Source organism: Podarcis tiliguerta (assembly GCF_965153285.1).
Source record: "Podarcis tiliguerta genome assembly, chromosome: 7".
Classification (NCBI taxonomy): domain Eukaryota; kingdom Metazoa; phylum Chordata; class Lepidosauria; order Squamata; family Lacertidae; genus Podarcis; species Podarcis tiliguerta.
Window position 1 is genome coordinate 15,699,271 of NC_139540.1, and position 25,290 is coordinate 15,724,560.

At 47.3% G+C, this 25,290-nt stretch overlaps 1 protein-coding gene and 1 long non-coding RNA gene across 2 annotated transcripts; one reads left to right on the forward strand and one right to left on the reverse strand.

Annotated features, from left to right (window-relative positions):
- The first annotated feature begins 3,147 nt into the window (after window positions 1–3,147).
- LOC310682263 lies at window positions 3,148–3,797 on the forward strand. The gene is made up of 2 exons (XR_014513825.1): window positions 3,148–3,219; window positions 3,433–3,797. It is a non-coding gene; the product is annotated as an uncharacterized lncRNA (long non-coding RNA).
- Window positions 3,798–4,558: 761 nt separating this feature from the next.
- On the reverse strand, window positions 4,559–25,029 carry MAL2 (mal, T cell differentiation protein 2). Its single transcript, XM_083450756.1, has 4 exons — window positions 24,894–25,029; window positions 20,549–20,719; window positions 12,407–12,595; window positions 4,559–6,045 (listed from the first exon to the last, which is right to left on the reverse strand). The coding sequence occupies exons 1-4, from the start codon at window positions 25,026–25,028 to the stop codon at window positions 5,974–5,976; spliced, it is 567 nt and encodes a 188-aa protein (XP_083306882.1). The 5' UTR covers window position 25,029; the 3' UTR covers window positions 4,559–5,973.
- Window positions 25,030–25,290: the final 261 nt, after the last annotated feature.

Here is a 25,290-nt window from a genome sequence, read left to right on the forward strand (position 1 = left end):
TGCAGACAACCACAAAGACACAGCAATAGGCGACACCTATCGCTTCACCTTACAAACATAGGAAGCTAGCTCAGGGTTGTCTACAGTACACTGACTGACATCGGCTCTCTAAGGTTTCAGACAGAGGTGTCTTCCAGGCCTACCTGCAGATGTCTGGGGTTGCACCTGAGATGAGAGCCAGTATAGTGTAGTGGTTAAGAGCGGTAGTCTTGCAATCTGGTGAACCGGGTTCGCTTCCCCGCTCCTCCACATGCAGCTGCTGGGTGACCTTGGGCTAGTCACACTTCTCTGAAGTCTCTCAGCCCCACTCACCTCACAGAGTGTTTGTTGTGGGGGAGGAAGGGAAAGGAGAATGTGATAAAGTAGTGATAAAGCGGGATATCAAATCCAAACTCCTCCTCCTCCTCCTCCTCTTCTTCTTCTTCTTCTTCGACCACCGGCATGCGAAGCTACTAGCTGTTCCCAACGGCTGCTTATGAGACCAGTGGATATGTCGATATTTATGGCACAATAGCAGCAAGCTACAGTACACATCAGGAAGGAAGAAAAAGGGATGCAACCGTGGTACAGTGGTACTTCGGGTTACAGACGCTTCAGGTTACAGACTCTGCTAACCCAGAAATAGTACCTCGGGTTAAGAACTTTGCTTCAGGATGAGAACAGAAATCGTGCTCCGGCGGCATGACAGCAGCAGGAGGAGGCCCCATTAGCTAAAGTGGTGCTTCAGGTTAAGAACAGTTTCAGGTTAAGAACGGACCTCCGGAACGAATTAAGTTCTTAACCCGAGGTACCACTGTATAAGGCAAGGGGGAGGTGTGGAGCTTGGGAGAATCCTCTTCTCTCTAGCTTTTCAAACAGCACTTTTCCAGGATCAACAGCTGCAAGTTGATTCTTATTTCGGGGAAGAGCTGGAGTGCACTTGGCACTCATCTAAGCGCTCCACTTGAGGCAGCTGGAAAAGGGAGTTTGACAAGGTCCTTGTCTGCGGTTCAATCAAGTTTCTATCACTTGAGCTGAGAGGGTGCGTGCGTCTTGGCCGACAAACTCCTGCTTGGAGAGAATCACAACAAACTCTTCATTCACGGGCCGGAGGCGTTTGCAGCTAGGGTGGCGCAATAATGAAAAGCAGCCACAGGAGAAGATACTGGCTGCAGGAATCCATGGGAACCACAGTGCCTAGGTGGCGGCTGACCACGGGGGTGCTGGGAAATGTAGTCCAACAACATCCGAAGGGTGCCACATTGGCAAAAGCTACAGCAGGGAAAGCCCGAGTGCTGAGTTTGTTGGAGTGGCCTGCGTTCAAATCCCTTGGGGCCAGTCACTATCTCTGGGCCTACCTCACAAGGGTGAGGGCTGCCCAGCCTCTGCCTGAAGACCTCCAGAAAGGGGGAGGCCCAGCTGGTAACTAATCCCATTGCCAAGTTTCTGGAAGATTCTCCTAGCATTCAATCAAACTTTGTCCTCCTGTAACTTAAGACCCATTAATTCCAGCCTGTATCTTTTTCTTCTCCAGTATCAACAGGAGGTTCCTGCTGCGGAAAGGCCGCTACGAGTCTCATCTTCCATCTTGCAATTCCGAACTGTTTCTAACTAAAACATTAAAAAAGAAAAGAGAAACGCTTTTCTTGTGCATCTTGAATTCCTCAGTAGCTTCAACCACCAGTTATTTGGGTCACTTTTTAATGGAGCTCAGAACATGTGTGCGTAGTGCGGAACATATAACGAAACGTCATTTTTATACAACACAAAAAAACAAAGTCAGTGTTTAGAGTTCTGGTTTTATAAATTTCTTTGTGAGCTTTCCAAACTTGTTTTTCACAAGATTGGTGTTTGTTTGTTTTTTAAAAAATAACCAGTCCAACATGCATATGCCGAGAGAGAGAGAGAGAGAGAGAGAGAGAGAGAGAGAGAGAGAGAAGGGCTGGAATTTTTAGAGATTATTTAAAAAAACAACAACCAAGCCTGGTATATGCACAATGAATTAAATATACAAATCAGGAAAATAAATGGCAAGTCAGTCCTCTGGTGGTGCATTAGCTGTGACAGCATTAATGGCAAGCACTCACCTTGGCAACTGAGGCATAAAAACGTAAGAAGAATCAAAGATCAACTGTGTGCTGTGTGAAAAAGCTCTTTCTTTTGCCTGTCTTGAACCTTCCTATCCACTGAGCTCCGTCCCATGGCTTGGAAACCTCCTATAAGTCCTCAAGTTTCTCATTGGCACAATGTGCCACAAGCACAAATGCTTCAGAAGCAGCAGGATTACGAGGCGGGAGAGTATTATTTAACTGGAGAGGCCTTGGCAGTTTATTTTCCTGGCACTCCCAGGCCAAACAGGAAATGCTTCTGCTGAACCATCCAGGCTGGAGGCAAAGCAGACGAAAAGGTTAATTCCCCTCTTCCTTTTGAGAAAGTCTCCCCGCAGCAGCTGTGGTTCAGTTAGTTGAGTCACAAATCCAGTTTGAACCTCCTGACAACAGAGCTCCCTCTCTCCTCACCCAACTTACTAGCCCAGGTTTAAGGCGTTTGTGACTCGAGTAAGGTACAAACGACTTCGCAAAACTTCAGAGCCGGCTTCAAGGCAAGAGGGAAACCTGAACGCACCAATCAAAGAGAGAGGGGGAGATTCTGTCTTCACCAATACAGTCATACCTCATGTTGCGTTTGCTTCAGGTTGAGCGTTTTCAGGTTGCATCCTGCGGCGACCCGGAAGTACTGGAAAGGGTTACTTCCGGGTTTCGCCGCTCGAGCATGCGCAGAAGCTCAAGATGACATCACAGACATGCACAGAAACGGCAAATCGCGACGCGCAGGCGCAGGTTGTGTTCCGCTCATGTTGCGAACGGGGTTCCGGAACGGATCCCGTTCGCAACCAGAGGTACCACTGTACATTTGGATCTCTTCGTCTCCTTTCCGGTACCCTTTCTCTGTGAAACATATGAAGCTGCCTGAGTCAGAGCAAAAAAAGTTAAAGGACCCCTGGACGGTTAAGTCCACTCAAAGGCGACTATGCGGTTGCGGCACTCATCTCGCTTTCAGGCCAAGGGAGCCGGTGTTTGTCCACAGACAGCCTTCCGGGTCTTGTGGCCGGCATGACTAAACCGCTACTGGCTCACGGAGGACCATGACGGAAACCAGAGCGCACGGAAACGCTGTTTACCTTCCCGCCAAAGCAGTACCTATTTATCTACTTGCACTGGTGTGCTTTCGAAATGCTAGGTTGGCAGGAGCTGGGACAGAGCAACGGGAGCTCAACCCACCGCAGGGATTCGAACCGCCAACCTTCTGATCAGCAAGCCCCAGAGGCTCAGTGGTTTATACCACACCGCCACCCGTGTCCCCTGAGTCAGAGCAGTGGTCCATCTAACTCAGTATTTTCTACACTGGCTGGCAGCAGCTCTCCCAAGATTTCAGTTGGGGGGTCTCTCCCAGCCATACATGGAGATATCGGGGATTGAACTTGGGACCTTCTACATGCAAAGCAGATGCTCTAGCACTGAGCCACAGCCCTTCCTTTGACTTGTGAAGCTGTTTATTGCTTAGGTCCCTGCTCCAGTCAATAGGACTCTGCCGCTTCCTCTCAAAATTGCACTCCAAACCCAATTACTACCTTTATCTTGTCTAGGCTGCCATGCCTAGACTGGATCCAGCCTGTTTCCTATCCAGAGCCCCTAATCCTCTACCAATTGCCCGTGTAGGTTGCATTTTCCCATTTCAACATTGGTTTCAGTCAGTGGCGATGCCTTCCTTTGGTTTGTGGTGTCTCGCAGCACAACAAAATGAGGCGATGCAAAGAAGTCAAACTGGAGACCTGGGATCAGTTCCATTCACATGATCTTTAAGAAACTTTCATTAGAAGAAAGCGTAAATGCCACACTTACAGAAAGCATAAATGGGTTAAGAACTTGCCCACCCAGGTGAAATAGTGCAAACATTTATATTCAAGGGAGAAATCTGCACAACGGTTGACCACAAATATACATTTTTTCCACACTGAGAACAATGCTTTAGAGGTGCTCTGCAATATAAATACATGTTGCTGAAACAAAATTTGTCAATGCAAGAAGCTATTGGCTTTCAAAATCTAAAGCTGTTTCTGATAAGTGCGGGAGACTGCAATATAAATTAGATCATATGAGTTTAGACATTGGCACTTTCCAGATCTTGCCTGCAAAAGTTGGAAAGGGGCTCCATATTGTTGCAGTAAGACACACAGGACCAGGAGAAGTAAGAAATAAAATCCAAGTTTATACAGCCCACACAGAGTTGAAACAATATGCCTGTTTTGTGCGTGGATCATATGAACTACAGTGCTAATCCATACAGGTATGTATTTTAAAACTGAATATAACTATTTCCCTTGAAGAAACACAAATTGTTTCAAAAAGGAATTTTGATACACAATTTAAATTCAGAGCTGTAAAAAATATTTATATTATCAGTCCAACAAATACCAGATAGAAAGAGCCCAACTTGAGATCTATTTGGTTATTGAATTAGCTAGTTGTCATGATTTCAAATCCAACCAATTAATATTCCTGGCTTGCCTTTTTTAAAAAAAGTACACTTCCATTCTCTGCTAATGTTAAAGCTTTGAGTACATTGCTTACCTAAATTTTTCCTCTTGGGCAAGAAATTTTTTCTCTAAAATGCTTTGAAGATTACAGGTGAAAAGTACAGTTTAAAAACTAAAGCTAGAGCCTTGTATAAGGACTGAATGAATATTAAAAGACTCCCCCACCCACCCACCTTTCCATAAATTACTTTCTTTTTAAAGTAATAAAAAAGGGGGAAATCAGCTTTCTGAAAAATATTACATTTACTGCCTGAATAGACATCAGTTCAAGAGCATTAGGAGAACCCACCTAGCATGGCTCCTGAGAAATGGTTAAATGATTTCAAGAGACTTTCACGGAAATCCCACATGGCGTTGGACAGATCTCTGGAATCCCAACACCTCAGAATGGAGCTGCCAGTTTGTGAAAAGAGCTAAAAGGGGCTCAGAGTGGTGGCACTTACAGATGTGAAGATCAAGGGAAACAGGGGAAAATTAATATGGGGTTGGATAAATTTCCTCCCTGGTTTTCCCACTGGAGAAACTGGAAATCTGGGGAAACATTGATAGAAAAGTTTACAACTTTACTCTTTCAGAATGGTAAGCTATTTTTATACTGTTTTAGAGGAATACTACTGAAGACCTCCTAGACTCAAGATTCAAAGGCAGCAGTTTGACACTATCCAATGGCCTCGAGAATTGACTGCAAAACCCAACTCGGGACCAAACCCAGGGAGTTGGTAACCCTAGTCCAGCACAGTCCCCACTGCACCTTTTGCCAACCTACAGATGTTGGGGAATGGCAACTGATAGGAGCTGGACCAAAACAACATCTGGAGGGAACCAGGTTGCCAAAGGATGCCGCACTGAAATAAATGGAGGTTGTGTTTAGCTGCTGATGTTGGCAGGCCTGCGAACACAGTTAGCTTTCAGGCGGATGCTCGGCGGGTTATCGTTTCATAGCTGCCTCCCTGTGTTTGCGTGTGTGCGAGAGACACAGCCCGTCTGCAGAGATGTTTGCTTTTCTTGCAAGCAGATGTTTAGCACCAAAAAAAGGAAGAAGTACGCAGTTGTCTGCCGACGATAACCCTATTCCATCACTCAACTTTATAATACTATCTGTAGCAGAGGGTAACGCTCCCGGGAAATCAGTTAACATAAGCAACTGAAAACTGGAGAAATAAACAAGCAAGTTTCCCCCCACCCTTGTCCAAATATATATATTATATATATTATATACACGCATATATAATTATGACATAGACTTCTTGTGTATGTTTGTGTGTGTCAACATCTTAGAAAAATATAAATGTGTTCCAAGCATCCTTTGCAACTCCACAAGTAGTACATCATTTGATCATCGGAACAAGTACGCAAACGAGACGGGATGCCCTTTAGCTGCCTTGTCGCTTCTAGTGCTATAGCTTCCATCTTCGTAGAGCCAGGGTAGTGCTGCACCCATAACACACAGTTGTTGCAAAGGCAAAGATCTGCAGAGGGAGGGAGGAAGCACCAGGTGAGTTTTCCTGTAGAAAATTGTCTGTTCCACTAGATTTCAAATTCCTCTTCCCTCCCAATCAGAAACTCAGATATATGAGCTAATCACCACATGGCTCCTTAAATCAAGGTTATGTTTGCCACAACGGAATGTCTAGGCACCTTTTTTGCAGTGAGATGATGATGATGATGATTATTATTATTATTACAGTCATACATTGGATCTCAAATGCCTTGGCTCCCAAACAAATCGACTCTTGAACGATCAAAACCCGGAAGTGAGTATTCCGGTTTTTGAACTATTTTTGGAAGCTGAACAATGCTTCAATGTACAATGAAATTGAAAAATCTACACAAGACATTCAAAAACCCCTAAAAACTCTGAAGCCCATTTTAAAATACAATATACTCCTATAGAGACTCCTTATACTGTGTTTAAAACCAGAATTGCATTTGGGTAGAAACTGTTTCTCAGGCGGCTAGTCCTGGTCTTCATAACCCTGTACCTTCTTCCAGAAGGCAGAAGCTGAAAGAGATCATTTCCGGGGTGCGCACTATCCTGCGCTATCTCTGCAGCTTTCTTAAGACACCTGGAAGCATAGATTTGATCCAAGGTGGGAAGAGTGCAGCCAGTTATTCTCTCTGCAGTCTTTACAATCCTGGACAGCATTGTTTTTCCCCTGACCGTGCAGCTCCCAAACCACACACAGAGACCATAAGTTAATACACTCTCCACAGTACAATGGTAAAATGTCATCAACAGGTCCTTTGAGAGATTGTTTTTCCGGAGGATTCTCAGAAAATATAACCTCTGCTGTGCTCTCTTCATCAGGTCTTTGCTGTTTTCTCCCCAGGTTAGGTCATCTCTCAACTCCATTCCCAGGAATCGAAACACCGAGACCTGTTCCGTATATTAATAATGGTTCCCCCGCCCATTATGTTTTATTGTAATTTTATTGGTGTTAGCTGCCCTGAGCCCAGCTCTGGCTGGGGAGGGTGGTGTATAAGTAAATTATTATTATTATTATTATTATTATTATTATTAGTGACCCCAACATTGACCACAGTGGCTTGCCCACCTCAGTGGCAGAGCTTCATGCTCTGGTACCGGGGGGGGGGGGAGAGAGAGCAGGCGGGGGCGGGGCTGGTCATGTCCTGGGGGCAGGGCATGCTGCCTGCAGGGGCGTGGCGCTCAGTGGGGGGGGGGAGGCAGCCGCGTGGCACCCTACCGGGATTGCGCTGCCGGGGTCAGTGCACGCCCCCTGCACTCCTCTTCCTCCGCCAGTGGCCCACCTCTTTCTCCAAGCTTTAGGCAGGAGCCTGCTCTCTTCCAACCCCAACCTCCCATTTCCCCTCATGTAAAAGGGCACTTAAAACATCATCACTTTAAAAGGAAATAGAATAGAATCATAGAATCATAGAATCATAGAGTTGGAAGAGACCACAAGGGCCATCGAGTCCAACCCCCTGCCAAGCAGGAAACACCATCAGAGCACTCCTGACATATGGTTGTCAAGCCTCTGCTTAAAGAACTCCAAAGAAGGAGACTCCACCACTCCTTGGCAGCAAATTCCACTGTCGAACAGCTTTTACTGTCAGGAAGTTCTTCCTAATGTTTAGGTGGAATCTTCTTTCTTGTAGTTTGGATCCATTGCTCCGTGTCCGCTTCTCTGGAGCAGCAGAAAACAACCTTTCTCCCTCCTCTATGTGACATCCTTTTATATATTTGAACGTGGCTATCATATCACCCCTTAACCTCCTCTTCTCCAGGCTAAACATGCCCAGCTCCCTTAGCCGTTCCTCATAAGGCATTGTTTCCAGGCCTTTGGCCATTTTGGTTGCCCTCCTCTGGACACGTTCCAGATAATAATGGGAAGAGCAACACATTTTTAAAGACCTGCAAAACTGCGCCAATTGGGTTGGTGGGATAGTAAAGTATTCCTCAGGTTTCACAAAGGAAAAGTGTGTGTGTGTGTGTGGAGAGAGAGAGAGAAATCTTGCTGAGAGATTCCCTGCACAACATGTTCTTTGATCTACCTGTTCATCAACGCCATTAAGGTGAGTCACCCTAAAATAATGTGGATGACATCAACTTTGGTTATATAAGTTTGGCATTAATTCTCCAAGGGTTAAAGGGAAAACGTAATCCAGGTTTCTTTCTAACGTTGGGACTGTGCTCCATAGATTGCTTAATGGCTTTGATGTCTCCCTAATGCCTTGGTAATAAAGCAGATCTATCTGAGCACCAGCCCCACCAAGTTCAAAGTGTATCCTTACGTAAGCATGCTTAGCAATGCAACCCAGGTTTTGTTCTTATAAAAAGATAACTAATCCCTGATTGTGAATGATATTCACACCTTTTGGGTCTCACAGGGCAGTGACTGAAGTGGATGTCCAAGCAGACATTGAGAATTTAGCCTTACTATACATTTTAGACAGGTTTAACTAGTCATGGATCCCTCCAAAGAATCTTGGGCGTTGTAGTCTGGTGAAATATTAGTATTCTCTAGTATGTCATTCTTAAAAACGTTGCAACAGGAGTAGTCTACACAGCACATTTCAGATGTTGTAGGACTCCAAGTCCCAGTGGCCAGGGATGATGGGAGTTGGACCACAACAGAATCTGGAGGACGCCATGTTGGCTACCCCTGACTTATAGCTTCCAGGGTTTCCTGGAGAGGAGAAATGATTACTAATCTGCATTGTGTGTTCTCAAAGGAAGCACATCAACTTTAGGGGTGGATTGAGGACTGGAGTACTATAGACGCCATAATGGGAGGGAGAAAGCTCAAGAGGACCCTTTGAAGAAACAAACAAGGAACAGGAGGAGAACCATGGATAGTCATGTGTCAGCGTTTGGCTGGCCAGACATCACCAGAAATGGCCCATGTGCCATGCTTGAATGAGGAAAGGGACCCAAGAAGGCTGGCTGGAGATTAGAGAAATGCTCCAGCCCTTCCCACAGCCTCTCAGGGGAAGGAGTGTGGCTCAGCGGAAAAACACATACTTTCCTCAGAGAAGGTCGCAGGTTTAATAGCTGGCACTTCCTGTTAAAGTGGTCGAGTTATAGGAAGCGGTGGGATAGATGCTGGAGGGTTGCTGCCTGTCCGAGCAAACTGCACTGGGCTTGATGGGCAAAGAGTATGAGCCAAAATAAGGCAGCTTCCTATGTAGCTAAGAGGGTCAGTCGCAACTCCTAAGGGGGCACAGCTCCTCTCCCTGCCCTGCCCCCAATTTAAGCACTGCAGAAGTGGCACAGGCAGCAGTAGTGAAGAGCAGTAGCTTGACCCATAGGGTAAGCTCAGCATCAATTCAGCTCCACATTATGGATTTCCTACTCACTCTTGCTCTGTTAACCTGTTTTGCAGCTTTGTAAACCACAGGCAAAACCACCAGGGTGTGGTGTTCTCTCTCTTTCTCTTTCCCTCCCTCCCTCTCATCCATAGCACTCACACTTGCCAAAAAAAAAAAAAGCCTGGTCATCACTAGTCAAGACTTCCCAAACAAGGAAGTGTCATAATCATGACACTATACAGCAGGGACGTCCAACTTCCAAGAGACTCACAGTATTTAAAAAAAAACTGGCAGTGATCTACCCATTGTCATTGGAGGATAGACCAGAGTGGTTGAGCTTTTTTTTGAGAAGCCAAGGTTGTTGAGGGATGCGGGTGGCGCTGTGGGTTAAACCACAGAGCCTAGGACTTGCCGATCAGAAGGTCAGAGGTTCGAATCCCCGCAACAGGGTGAGCTCCCATTGCTCAGTCCTAGCTCCTGCCAACCTAGCAGTTCGAAAGCACGTCAAAGTGCAAGTAGATAAATAGGTACCACTCCGGCGGGAAGGTAAACGGCGTTTCCATGTGCTGCTCTGGTTCGCCAGAAGTGGCTTAGTCATGTTGGCCACATGACCTGGAAGCTGTACGCTGGCTCCCTCGGCTAGTAAAGCGAGATGAGCGCCGCAACCCCAGAGTCATCCGCGACTGGACCTAATGGTCAGGGGTCCCTTTACCCTTTACCTTTACCAAGGTTGTTTTAGGAAGCAAAAATTGTTGAACTTTTTGGGTGGGCAGGGAGATCGACCTGGGGGGGTGGCGATCGACCTGGGACACCCCCGTGATCTACCAGTAGATTGCGATCTACCTGTTGGAAATGCCTACTATACAGCAACTAAGATTCTGACAGAGAGCAGAAAGAACCAGCTGCATGAGGAAAACCAGCAGCGCAAGCCATGGAGGGGTTGAACCCAGGTTTAGGCCTGGACTTCAAGCCTGAGCTGCAACCCCTCCAACCCAAGGCCTTCAAACTACCAGTGGCAGAGCGTGCTTTAACTGCGCCTAAAGCACATGTGTGTGCCCAGGGAGGGGGACGCGAAGGAACCTGTTGCATGACATACCAGCTCTCACCGCCAGAGCGACACCAGGCCTGTGCCACTTTGTGAAGCTTTGGAAAGCGGCTAGGAGAGGGCAGCCTGAGAAGAATGCCATGCGCCCCTTGCATGTGGCTTTGCCACCGAGGAGCTGGGATCGAAGGGCGCAAGGCTGTTGCGTCCTTTTCGCTCCGCCCTCCCTGAGCCAGCCCTGCTTTGATCAGATTCCAGCCTCGCAAGATAGAACAGGGCTGGCTCGGGGACAGCGGTGTGAGCAGCACACCTCCCCACCCCAAAAATGCACCTGGGAAATCGCCCTGGCAGCCTCCCCCCACCTGCAAACCACCAGAGACACCAACTTGTAAGTTGTTCTCCCCTGAGAAAGCTGCTCCTTGCACACTGAGCAACTCAAACTCCATGATGCCTTCTCAGCAGGTGATGCCCAAGAGCGCTTTCCAATAAATAATAATAATAATAATAATAATAATAATAATAATAATAATAATAATTTATTTATACCCCGCCCATCTAGCTGGGTTTCCCCAGCCACTCTGGGCGGCTTCCAACAAAACACTAAAATACAATAATTCATCAAATATTAAAAGCTTCCCTTTTAAACAGGGCTGCCTTCAGATGTCTTCTAAAAGTTTGTTAGTTATTTTTCTCTTTGACATCGGGTGGGAGGGCGTTCCACAGGGCGGGTGCCACTACCGAGAAGGCCCTCTGCTTGGTTCCCTGTAACATGGCTTCTCGCAGTGAGGGAACCGCAGGAAGGCCCTCAGCGCTGGACCTCAGTGTCCGGGCAGAACGATGGAGGTGGAGACGCTCCTTCAGGTATACTGGAGGCTCTCTACTTAAAGTGGGCAAAGCTTGGGTAGGGTACTCCCGGTGGAGTACAGGATCAGCTTGAAGGTGCTGGTTTTAACCTTTAAAGCCCATTACACCTAGGACCCTCATACCTACAGGACCGCCTCTCCTGGTATGCCCCACGGAGGACCTTACGGTCTGCAAATAACAACATCCTAAAGATTCCGGGCCCCAGAGAGAACAGATTGGCCTCAACCAGAGCCAGGGCCTTTTTGGCCGTGGCCCCGGCCTGGTGGAACACTCTCTCACAAGAGACTAGGGCCCTGTGGGATGTGACATCTTTCCGCAGGGCCTGCAAGACGGAGCTGTTCCGCCGGGCCTTTCGTCAGGGTTCAGTCTGTCTCATTTTCTCCTTGTATAAGAACAAGCACAAAGGAGGTTCCCAGCCCGCTCACAGGTGCTTATAATATCAGTGGAAACAGTTGGTAACAGCCTTCAATTTTAACTTGAAGATTGCCACTTGTCCAGTTTTAATCTTAATTTGTTTGAATTAATTGTGGGATGTATCTTAATTTATTGATAGCTTGTTTTTATACATTGCCTTACTTGTATGATGTTAGCCGCTCTAAGCCCGGCTTTGCCTGGGGAGGGTGGGATATAAATAAAAATTATTATTATTATTATTATTATTATTATTATTCCGGCCTGAAAAATATTAAATGTGGGCCTCCCCAGGGAAACCTCCAGGACAAAGAAGTAACTGCTCAGACACAGAACTTTAAAGCGTAGAGCACTGTCTAGGAACACAACACAAAAGGAAGCCTGAGTAAGCCCTCAAGGCATTGCAGTACAGTGGTACCTCGGGTTACAGACGCTTCAGGTTACAGACTCTGCTAACCCAGAAATAGTACCTTGGGTTAAGAACTTTGATTCAGGATGAGAACAGAAATTGCGGTGCGGCAGCAGCGGGAGGCCCCGTTAGCTAAAGTGGTGCTTCAAGTGAAGAACAGTTTCAGGTTAAGAATGGACCTCTGGAACAAATTAAGTTCTTAACCCGAGGTACCACTGTATCCCATCAGAGCCCTCTCATGGTCAGGAGAGGAAGACAGGTCCAAAGGAGAGAGAAGAAGAGGGAGAAACATGTCCCTTCTCCCCCTTTAAGGATGTGCCTTGATAATACTTACGGCAGCTGCGATGCTCAAGTTGTATTCGTGTTCACTTAGAAGCTTCTCAAAGCTAGTGGTACTGATGTTCCTGGTGGTGTCGAAATTGACGGTGTACTTCACCGGGTGAGAATGCAAAGAGGTGGTCGCCGCTTGCAGCAGAAAGGTCCCAAAATAGCAGACAAAGACACCTGCGTGGTAAATGAAATCCTGAAAAGGAACAAAAAATAAAAATAAAGAGTCTGTTCGAGTGGAACAATAAAATAAATAAAAGCAGGATTAATATTTGTTATTAAATTTATACCCCACCTCTGTTCCACAGAGCTCAAGGCAGAGGAACCTGCATCTTCCCCTCTCAATTTTATCCTCACAACCACTGAAAGGCTGAAAGACAAGGACTGGCCCAAGGTCACCCAGTGAGCTTCAGGACTTGAGCCTGCCAGGTCCTAGTCAGACACTCTAACCACTGCTCCACACAGCCTTTCTCTTTTGAAACGGGGAGGGCAACACACGTGGGTTTTTCCTTTCTGCAGTATGCTAATTCCTACCCACCCACCCCCCCACTCTGTATGCTCCATCTAGGGAAGCAAGAGGCATTATACACACATCTCAGTATTTTCCTGGGAAATACTGAAATTACAGAAGCCATCCCAGCTTCTGATTGGATGGCAGAATGTCCCAATTTCTCCCTCTCCAGCACTGCCACCGCCGAGTTCAGGAAGATCCTTCAGAGCTGTGCTCTCACATAAGCCAACTGATGCGCATGGGAGCCCAGCACTGAAAGGACCCATTTCCTGATTTTCATCAGAAGAATGTTGGAGGGTAATGTTATCAGGGTTCAAGGACACAACTCAGCCAAGCAAATACACTTAGGGGTCCAGTGAGGGCTGTGGCCTGGGGAGAATTCTAAGGGCCAGAGACAGCAGTCTAGAGGGCCACATTTGGCCCACAGACCCATAGTTTCCCAACCTTGAGTCATATGGTAGAAATAAAACAGGAATGAACTCAGGGCCTAACCCTGTGTTACAGGGGATGTTGACTGCTATCAGCCAATGTTCCTCTTGCAAAAGGAAAAATGGGATGTCACTGTGCTTAGGGTTTTGGTAGTTGCTCACTCCTGCAGCAGCTACCAAACAATATTGTCGGTAAATGCCAAATGTGTCCCAAATATTTTTCTCCCACCAGGGAAAAGATCAGGGATGGTGTAGGCTGGCAGATTTCCTCCTAACATTTAGCAAACTCCTCAGGTTTGCTTCTTTAGTTTCTCTCATATGAGTGAACAGCTGCTGTTCAACCCTACAGAGATAAAGTGATGTGTACTGCATTTGAGGTAGTTGGAAGGAGAGTGTGGCAAGATTTGTGGTTCCAGTGAGTGGAAACGCAGGCTGTGTGTGTGTGTGTAAATATGTACATAATGTGCCTCTGTGTGAAATCTCACAGAGAACCACTGCAATATCCTCTTTGAATATAAGGCCTTCCCTCCTCACACAAGCACCCACTCCGTCCATCATATAAAAGGGCATTCTCCTGGAGTATGATAGATGAAGCCACAAGGCGAGTCACAGAAATTCAATTACTGTTCCTGTCTTAGGAACACACAAGGGAACCAGGATCCTTTGAGGAAACAAGCAGCACAATAAGCAGTTTGTAGCGACTATGGACTAAGGACCACCATTCATCTCCTAGGCCTTCAGATGTCAGCTAGGCAACACCTTTGCTCAAACTTCTGGCCGATGAAGGGACCACATACATCCCGTATGAGTAGCCCAGTGTGCGCAGGTCTTTGTGGGTGTTTTCAGAAGGTAGATGATCTCATTTCCTCTACCCGCCTGGAACTTCCTCTGCCCCTTGGCAACCAGTACAATAAAGTTCTCTGTCACTAGTAGAAGGACGGAAACCTTTGCCAGAGGGAAAGGCATGTTTTTGTTTTATTAAAAACATTTTTGGGGGTCCAAATTCAATAACCCACACCATTATTTGGACACAGACAAAACCAGAAAACCACTGGTACAGAACTGACAAAATGAGGACCCACCCATTCCAATAGGGTGTTGCATTGTGGGACAATTAAAATGGCAGCCGTGACAGCAAGCCCACTGCTTCTTTCTCTTGATGACCTTGACACCTCTGGATCACACCCACTAGCTTCCCTATGCCACTCAGCTGTCTTGCCCCTCACAACTGCTATTCAGGGGCAGAGGAAGGGGTGTGTGGTGGGTGTGGGCCGCCCCAGGTGTGACCACTGAAGGGGGTGACAAATGGCGGGCACCACTCACCGTGGGGCCTGCAGAACGTCCGAGCCATGCATCTCTCCCGGGAGAGACACAGTGGCTTGGGGGCACGCAGGCCCCACAGTGCCGAAACAGTCCGCCCACTGCCTCCCCACCAGCTGTAGGGCAGCTGAATGGGAGGAGGCAGGCAGACTCTGGAGGCCCTGCGGTGTGCCCCACCCCTATGGGCGGCTCCCCCACCCCTGGGCGCGCCACCCCAGGCGCCCGAGCGGCTTCCTCCACCGCTGCTGCTACCTCCTCCACTCTGTAACGGAAACAAGGAATCCCAGGTGGAATCTACACACATATAAAAAACATTCTGAAAATGCTTTTTTGTGCATTTTATAAAAAATACATTGAATTTTCCATACAGCTTACCATCAACCGCCTAGTGTCACATTGGATATTGCACTTAAAACATTTTATTTGTAGCTGTATAGCTAAGTCCCCAGACTGCCAGAAAGTTTTGCCCCTATTCCCTTATTTTTTCCAGTTGCACCACTTAAGAGACTCCATACTAGGACACATTCTACTGACAGCTCCAATCTTCATAGAGAACAGCTCCCTCACTGGGATTGGCGCCCACTTCAGTGAAGCCACACTAAAGGAAATGTAAGGTAAAGGTACCCCTGACCGTTAGGTCCAGTTGCGGATGACTCGGGTTGCACGCTCATCTCTCTCTATAGGCTGAGGGAGCCGACATTTGTCCACAGACAGCTTTCAGGTCATGTGGCCAGCATGACTAAGCCGCTTCTGGTGAACCAGAGCAGCGCACGGAAACGCCGTTCACCTTTCCGCCGGAGCGGTACCTATTTATCTACTTGCACTTGACATGCTTTTGAACTGCTAGGTGGGCAGGAGCTGGGACTGAACAACAGGAGCTCACCCCATTGCGGGGATTCAAACCACCGACCTTCTTATCAGCAAGCCCTAGGCTCTGTGGTTTAGACCACAGCGCCACCTGCATCCCAAGGGAAATGTAAGTTAAAGGTAAAGGGACCCCTGACCATTAGGTCCAGTCGTGGCCGACTCTGGGGTTGCGGCACTCATCTGGCTTTACTGGCCAAGCGAGCCGGCGAACAGCTTCCGGGTCATGTGACTAAACCACTTCTGGCAAGGTAAAGGTAAAGGTACCCCTGATCGTTAGGTCCAGTTGCGGACAACTCTGGGGTTGCGGCGCTCATCTCGCTTTACTGGCTGAGGGAGCCGGCGTACAGCTTCCGGGTCATGTGGCCAGCATGACTAAGCCGCTTCTGGCAAACCAGAGCAGCGTATGGAAATGCCGTTTACCTTCCCGCCGGAGCGGTACCTATTCATCTACTTGCACTTTGACGTGCTTTTGAACTGCTAGGTTGGCAGGAGCTGGGACCAAGCAATGGGAGCTCATGCCGTCGCGGGGATTCGAACCACCGACCTTCTGATTGGCAAGTCCTAGGCTCTGTGGTTTAGACCACAGCATCACCTGTGTCCCTACATAGGAAATGTAGGTCCTTTTTTAATTTATGCAAAGGAAATGTAGGTTTGCATAAAAAGGATTCTGGGATAAGAAATCAGCTGCTTTTTTAAAAATAAGACCTTTTGCAGACACGGAAATGACAGGGATATGCCCTATAAAGTGTGGGAGAAGCATAGGAAACTGCCTTATCTCAAGTCAAACCATCTAGCTCAGTACACTGGCAGCAGTTTTCCAGGGTTTCAGGTAGGAGAAGGCGTGCCCAGCCCCACCTGGAGATGCCAGGGATTGAACACATGGTCTTGTGCATGCGAAGAAGATGCTCTACCACCAAGCTATGGTCCTTCCATCATTAACAATGGATTAATGGGAAGATGTATAACCACCAAACAAACAAATGAGGATGAATGCTCATTGCTGTTTATATTCTCCGCAGACAGAATCACAGAATCATAGAGTTGGAAGAGACCACAAGGGCCACCGAGTCCAACCCCCTGCCAAGCAGGAAACAAATAAAATAAATAAAAGACAAATAAATAAAGACAAATAAAAACAAACGCTGAATACAGACTGGGCCTTCTCTAACCACTGCATGAGCTTTGTGCAAGTGGTTCGGGATGAATGCTGAACAAACAGGTTGTATGAAGGAGCCCAAAGTGTGGGATTAAAGGCAATATGGCAATATAGCTAACTCTATGCTGCAAAATTGATGCAAAGGCCCGACGTAATTTAGGAATGGTTCCCTGGTGTGGGACATACAGCAGGCAGGCCTGGACTTGCATTAGCTGTCACAAATAAAGCCCCTGGTGTAAAACAAAGGTCAAACGAGCAAACAATTCTCCATGGCACTGCCGACTGGGGCGTGTTGTGCCGGAGAAGCCTGAAATCTGCAATAGAGCCATGGGCCTTTCTTGTTTGCTGTGCAAGCAAGGAAAGGATGAATGCAAACATACATGGAGGTGTTTGTGGCTTTCCAGATCAAAAGTGCTTTCAGAGTGCTCCCACTCTGCGCACACACAACAGACAAAGAGATGAATATAATGCCACAACAACACCGAAGGAACACCCAAATAAACCACCAGGGTTCCATCTCTACACTGAGGAGTAGGCGTTGACAAGCCTATCCCCAGCTGAAATTTGCTTCCATTGAAACTAATGGAATTGTTCACCCACGGGAGTGACAGAATTTCTAAGTGCTTCGATTTGGGTCTGAAAGGTTTACAATCTCTCCAGTGGCCCTGTAGCATAGTGCGGTCTTGAAAGCTGCTCTCCTCTGCTAGTCTGCACAGCCTCCACAGAGTTTCTGGGTTGCCGCCCATATTAGTCCTACCCTGAGTAGACTCACTGGAATGAATGACCATGAAGTAGTCACTTTCAATAACTTGCCTGGGTCTGCTCTGAGCAGAAACAGCATTGTAGACAACCCAGTGTCCACAGTACTTCAAGAGCAACACTAGGTGCACTCCAGATTGTAGAACCGTAGAATTGTAGAGTCTGAAGGCACTCCAAGAATCATTTAGTCCAGTGATGGCCAAACCTGGCCCTCCCACTGTTTTGGGACTACAACTCCCATCATCCCTAGCTAACAGGACCAGTGGCCAGGGATGATGGGCATTGTAGTCCCAAAACAGGTGCAGGGCCAGGATTGGCCATCACTGATTTAGACCAACCCCCTGCAATGGAGGAATCTCAGCTAAAGCATCCATAATAGATGACCATCCAATCTCTGCTTGAAAAGCTCCATGTTACTTGACTCCAGCTCTCATCATCTCATGGATGAAGGGCATTACGGATGCAACATCTGGAGAACATCACCCTGGCTACCCATCAGGAGGGTTTGACTTCCTTGAGAGCAAAGCATTTTTGTGGACCTGATCAGATGACATAAAACTGCATCAGCAGCCAATTTCTATCCACTCTCGTTCCAGAATATTAGCATCCCAAGCAATCATGCTCACAGCCATAGCAATATAGCCTTCCCCAAACCTGGGTCTCCAGATGTTTTGGGACTACAACTCCCATCATCCCCAGACAGTATAGGCAAATGTCTGGGATGATGAGAGTTGTAACCCAACAATGTCTGAGGACCCAGGAAGGCTCCTTTAAGTCTTCCTGGACATCAACTAGCCAGCCAAGGACATGCATGTTAATCACTTCCTTATGGCAGCATCAAGTTATGACTTGCATAAGTATGAATGAACCATTACAGAACAATCCCCACAGGGGGGGGGGGAGCCATATCACTCAGTGTCATGTCAAATGCACTTTTCCCAGTTGAGAGAGTTCACACATTCAGCAAAGAGCTGTAATGTGATAAGTGATGAACTCACACTTGTGAATCAGTGGTGATGTGCAGTTTACAGGAAATTTTGAATTGGAATACGGTAATTCACACTGTAAATTTTTCACTTTGAAAAGGCGGTTTCCTCCCCCGATGCCTTAGAAGAGAGGTAGCCAATGTTGTGCCCGTCGTACGTTATTTGACTACTAGAAGCGATCTAACGTAGCATGTTTATTTTACTTGTGCTCAGTAAACAAAGCTAAGAGCTTTGAAACGGCCAAGACTGGCCAAGCACTGTATCTGCAACTGACATCTATTCGTTACTGATGAATTTATGAAATGGAAAATGTTCTGCCTCGCGTAACTGCTAATTAGTCGTGAAAGATGCACAACTTTTCCTCCTAATAAAGCAGAAATTTACAAAATGCTAATGGGAAAGTGGGCTGTCACATTGTCACCTTGCAGCTATTTACATGCATCATAATAAACTAAATTGTTTCAGCATTAAAGGTAAAAGTAAAGGTACCCCTGCCCGTACGGGCCAGTCTTGCCAGACTTTAGGGTTGTGCGCTCATCTCACTCTATAGGCCGGGAGCCAGCACTGTCCGCAGACACTTCCGGGTCACGTGGCCGGCGTGACAAGCTGCATCTGGCGAGCCAGCGCAGCACACGGAACGCCGTTTACCTTCCCGCCAGTAAGCGGTCCCTATTTATCTACTTGCACCCGGAGGTGCCTTCGAACTGCTAGGTTGGCAGGCGCTGGGACCGAGCAACGGGAGCGCACCCCGCCACGGGGATTCAAACCGCCGACCATGCGATCAGCAAGTCCTAGGCGCTGAGGTTTTACCCACAGCGCCACCTGAAATAATGTTTCAGCATTATTTTACGCATTTGTTGAAGAAATCAGGCGCTCTAAGATGGGAGGAGAGTCTTCTTTCCAATGTTGCAATAGAGGCTTTAATAAAAAAGGCATGTCCCCTGCCCTCTCACACAAGAATGGACACCTCTCTTAAAAACTGAAGTTTATCATCCATCAGCATCATTATCATCATTTTTAATTTGTATACCGTCTTTCTATCTTACAATACTCAAGGTGGTTTACAAGCTGAAGAAAGAAAAAATGTACATCTTATAACAATCTAATGCAATACAAAAATGTGATAATAAAACATAACTTTAAAATAGGTAACCGATATAAAAAAGTAACATTCAACAATCATTAGACTAGTATTAAATAATATTATCCATGGCTTTGGGAGGTACTTATACAAAAAAAAACATCTATATCTATACCTCTAAGTCTATGTCTATATGTATCTGCTTTGATTTAACTGGAGGGACATTTTAAGTAAATTCTGATTGCTCCTATATATTACTGCTGCAATGCTATGCATCCATTACTTGGGAGTGAAAACAAAATATTGAGCTGTAAATGTTAAGAGCCCTAGGGGGACTAAAAGGTAGGTAAAGGACCCCTGGACAGTTAAGCCCAGTCAAAGGCGACCATTGGGTATGGTGCTCATCTTGCTTCAGGCCAAGAGAGCTGGCATTTGTCCACAGACAGCTTTCTGGGTCATGTGGTCAGCATAACTAAACCGCTTCTGGCACAATGGAACACCATGACGGAAGCCATAGCGCACGGAAACACCATTTACCTTCCCACCACAGTGGTACCTATTTATCTACTTGCACTGGCATGCTTTCGCACTGCGAAGTTGGCAGAAGCTGGGACAGAGCAAGGGGAGCTCACCCCGTCACGGGGATTTGAACCGCTGACCTTCTGATCGGCAAGCTCAAGAAACTCAGTGGTTTAGACCACTCTCTCTCCTGTGGGATCCCAGGACCTGGGAGAACAAGGTTCAAAACTTACTGGGTGGCCGTGGGCTACTCTCTGCTTCTTATCCTAGCCTACCCCACAGGGATGTCATAAAATGCAGAGAGGGGTGAACCTTCAGTTCCTTGGACAAATGGTGGGGTTGAAATCAAATAAATAAAATGTGTTTTTTCTAGCTTTGTTGTTTTGTACCTGCTAACAAACTTGAGACTGCATCTGCAAATTGGGTCCAACTTTCCAGAGAATGTTACAGCCCCTGAAAACACTATGAACTGATTTCTATTTAATAACAACAACAACAATGTGCTGCCTTTTAAATGCTTACCAAACGGTTCCAATCAATTGCGATTCTTTCTCTGTAACTGAAGAGGAAAACGCAGAGGAAGGAGATGGAGGTGAAGCAAGCCGTCACCGACACAAACATCACCCAGCCCTGCAGCAGCGGCAGAGGGACGTGGGTGGCGGATACTAGAATCCAGACAAGTGCTCCGAACAGCTGAGAACACAAAAGGAAAACACAAAACAAAAGAAGGTCTTAAAACTGAAACGTATGTGCACAATAATCACACTGTATTTACAAAATATGTGTCGTCCCGGACTTCAGAAAGTCGCCGTTTGCCAGAAGTGAGGCTTCCCTCCCTTCCTGGAGCATTGCCACTCCATTCTGAATATAGGAAGCAATAGCCAGACAACTGATGTGGGCAGCGCATGCCATGCACCAGGTTCAAGGCTTTTGTGTGTTGATAGACAGAGCCCTGAAAGATTTGGGCCCAGGATACCTAAGCCCAAGATTTGCCCCCTCAAAAATCCACGCCTGGAGCCATGGGCCCTCTGGCACTCCCCAACCACCCACTAATCCTCTGGTTTATGGTGGATCCAGTACTCTCCTGGCCAGGGATCAAATGACACAGACTGCAGGGTGGTCATTCTCAGCCCCTTCCGAAGGGCAAAGCAAAGGCTTGGAAGAGGAAACAGGGAGTACTTTGTAGGACTAAGTCAAAACGAAACGGCTCGGTTTTTTGCTAGCGCTTCTGCACACCCTGAAAAGCACACCTTTCCCCCTGTGATTTTTTCCCCAGGGAAGGCAGGAAAGGGTGCAGCAAGTGCCTTGGGTGTGCATGAGAAGAAATGTCCCTGTTGCCAAGGCAACTGGACCAATGATCCTTGTCATGCTGTGAGAGGAATCGCTGCATCCTGCCAGGGAGCCTTGCCTTGGCTGCCTCAGCAACGGAGATACGCTCGTGGGCTACGTGGAGTTGGGGTGTCATTGTGCTTGCTGTGTAGGGCATTTTGGTGAACCATTTCCACCAAGAACACTTTTGCAGGCAGAAATTAAGCGCAAACCCGTTGTATTACATACTTCTATCTCTCTATTCCTCCAGGGAACTCAAGGAGACATTCGCAGGGTTCTCAGACAGTCTCCCATTCAGGTACTAACTGCACCTGTTTAATTTCAGCCAAACTGTGTGTCCTTCTGTCCATACTTGCTGTATGTCAGAAATGCCCTGGGTTTGTTAGGCCTTGTAATAAACTTCTTAATGGTAAGAGCAGCTTCCCAATTATTTAGGAGGCTGGTGGGCTGTACCTCACTATAGGTCTTCAAGCCATAAGTCAGGGATGCCCCAGATCTGTTTTTCTTGGTGGAAGTAGATGGTTTTTGAGACCCCTTTCAATTCCATGGCTCTATGACCAGGTGCGGGGAAAACCTTTGGCTCTCTGGCTGTTGCTGAACAACTCCCATCATCCCTGGTCAATGCTGTCAAGAGCTGTTGGGAGTTGTAGTTCAGCACTGCCTGGAGGGCCAAGGGTTCTCTACACTGCAGTGGTCCATGATCTTGCTTGGATAATTCACTAACTCCGCCACCTATCTGCATGATCCTGTGCTCCTGTTTTACGCCTTCTGTCTAACTTGGGCTCTGCAAGGCGTTCGCTTCCCAATCACTAAATATTTATGACCCTACTAAGCAAACAAGGAGGGAATTTACTTTCGATCTCAAAGAGGGAAACGCTGTTCTGCTCTTAATCACTTGCTTATTCTGGAAAACTCTAGGCACATACAAGATAATCCTATGCATGTTTACTTGGGAGTAGGTCCCAGCACATTCAATGGGGCTTACACCCAGGTTATTTGCATAGGAATTTGCAGCTTTGGATTTCAAGCAGGCAATCTTGCTCCATATCCCTGCATCTCTACCAAGAGAGAGCAACACAAAAGTCAATTCATTTCACAATTGCTCCCTCCTCCACTTCCCTGTCTCTGAGGAGTTACAATTATGGAGTGCAAAAGACAACTGTCCACACAAATAACATATGGATCGCTTCAATATACAGTGGTACCTCGCGTTAAGTACTTAATTCGTTCCGGAGGTCTGTTCTTAACCTGAAACTGTTCTTAACCTGAAGCACCACTTTAGCTAATGGGGCCTCCCGCTGCCGCCGGGCCGCCAGAGCACAATTTCTGTTCTCATCCTGAGGTAAAGTTGTTAACCTGAGGTACTATTTCTGGGTTAGTGGAGTCTGTAACCTAAAGCATATGTATCCTGAAGCGTATGTAACCCGAGGTACCACTGTAGTTTAGACGTACTTTATTTACTTGTGAACCAGCAAGCGTTTTAATGTTTTTTTTTTAATTCCTACAGCAAACAATTAGCATGCAAACTTGTACAGGAAACATGAATTTTAAAGAGAAGGGAGAAAACAGATTGAAATCCATTACTGAAATTATTTGTGTGTGTGCAGCGGTGGGAGAGAGTTGAATGAATCTACCCTACAATTAAATGGCAGGTTTTAAGAGAGGGAAGCCTGTGACTGGATTTCCAGTTTGGCTTGTTAGGCAAATGGTATATGATGGACTGTCCATTTTATGAATCACACTCTGGATTTAAAGCGCCTTCATGAACCACCATTAAACTCCTTTGGGGGGTCTTTAGCAGGTCCAGGGATGTGGGTAACAGGGAGTGGAAGCATCGTGGAGCTGAGCGCATGAGGAAGAATGAAGTTCAGATAGGCGCATGTGTGATCCCGAGAAATAATGAGAGCAGTTGAGAATAGTAGGGAGAGGTGTTCCTGTAATGTGGGTGTGTCTGAGGAAGGTGTAGCAGACTGGGTACATCCACACAGGTGAGAATAAGAAAAAAAACAAGGTTGCCAACCCGGTTTTTTGGCTGGGCTCCTATGGATTTTAAGAGCTGCACAGAAGGAAGAAAATTTTCTCGTTGCTGCGGGAAATGCTACTCTTGAATTTTTGCATGCCGTTACAGGGGCCGTGCCAGAGGAACTCTGAAACTAAACCTGGCTTAGCAGTGTCTATGATAGCAGTGTCTATGATAGCACAGAAGAGGTCTGGAGAACCTGTGGACCACCTGTGGATTTCCATCGTCCTCAGCCACTAGCTATCCTGGCTAGGGCTAAGTCCAACCACATTTGGGCAGGCAGAGTTCGCTATCCATGGTACAAGAAGGTTGCAATCTGTAGTTGCGATGAGCCACACCCAATACTGGCTGTCACCACATACTCTGAGGCTGCTTTGACAACAAGCCAGTTAACCTTGAATGGAATGGGTGTGTGAACTGGTCAGGATGAGAGAGTTGCAGTGGAGAGGGATACAACACCTGATGAAATTTCCTCTTCTATGGAGTGCCCTGTCTCTTTTGCATCTGGCCACCTTGGGAAGGCTGGATGCGGGTGGGGAAGGGGGAGATTTGTGGGGAAGGGCCATAGCCCAGAAGCAGAGCTTTGGATGCATGCATAATGTCAGAGGTTAAGGTCTTGGCTCCTCCTTAAAACATCTCTGACTTTTACTTTGAGACCCTGGAAAGCGGCTGCTATTCAGACAGCGTGGGGCTTATACAGATGAGCGCCGCATAATCAGGCAAGACAGGAAGCTTTTAACTAAGATGGCATGGGTCCAAGTAAGATGTGTAGGGCTGGGAAGAGAAATAAGGATTAAGTGAGCAATTAAGGGGGCTCTAGGAATGAGGGTGTGTCGTATGATTTAAACCCATAACTGGCCCTAATGCAGCTATCATTTCAAAGACCAAGTAAACATGGAACATCGATTGAAGACTATATAATTTTTTAAAAAATCCAAATCAAGGAGGAAATGTGAAAAGCCGTAGCTAGGAAAGATTTGAGGGAATAGATAAAAACAATTCTAAGAAGTGGTTAGGGAATCTCATGACCAACAGCTGTGTTTGGTAAGCAACAATTGAACAGGTACACATTTCACCCTGGTGTCAGTTTAGATATTTCTCTCTCTCTCTCTCACACACACACACACACTTATATTCCACCTTTCTTCCATGGAAGAACTCAAGGTGGGGGTCCATCTTGGCAATGACCAGGTGCAGCTCTGCTAAATTCCAGCAAACTATGTGCCCTGGTTTGAGAGGGGGGCAGGTGTGGGACAGACATGTCACCTGGTGCATTTTTTGCTAGGGAAGTGCTAGGAAGAGAAAAAGCATGCATGGGAAACATATATTTTTCAACCAATGTTAAAAACTGCAACTGGTGGTGGTGGTTGTTTTTTAGCGCCCAGCGAGGCAACACAACTGCATAAAATCCCCTCCGACACAATCATGGCAGAGAGATCCCGGAGTGCTCTCTTTCTGCCTCCCACTTGTTGCTGCCGCCCCGATCGCCTCTCTTCCCACCCGCGCTCCCCCACTTACGATCTCCAGGCAGATGAAGGCCCCCGAGTAGGTGCGCAGGATCTCCAAGCCGGAGGGCAGGGTGATGCGCGGCGGCGGGTAGTAGGCGGTGGCGTTGGGGGGCGGCGGCATGGCGCCCCCTCGGGAGGAGATCATGGTTCCTCCGGGGTAGGTGGGGGGATCCCAGAGCAGGGATCGAGCGATCGGGCGAAGGAGGGAGGGAGGGAAAGAGAGAGAGAGGCAGCAGAAGCGGCGGCGGCGGCGGCAGCAGGAGCCCCTGACGTGGCCGCGGCCAGGTAGGGAAGGAAGAAGGAGGGACCAGAAAGGGAAGCGCGGAGGCGCAGGTGGCGGGCCGGGAGAGTGTACTCGCTGGGCGCCGCCCCGCCGATCGCCCGCCCCTTTTCGCCGATCGCCGACG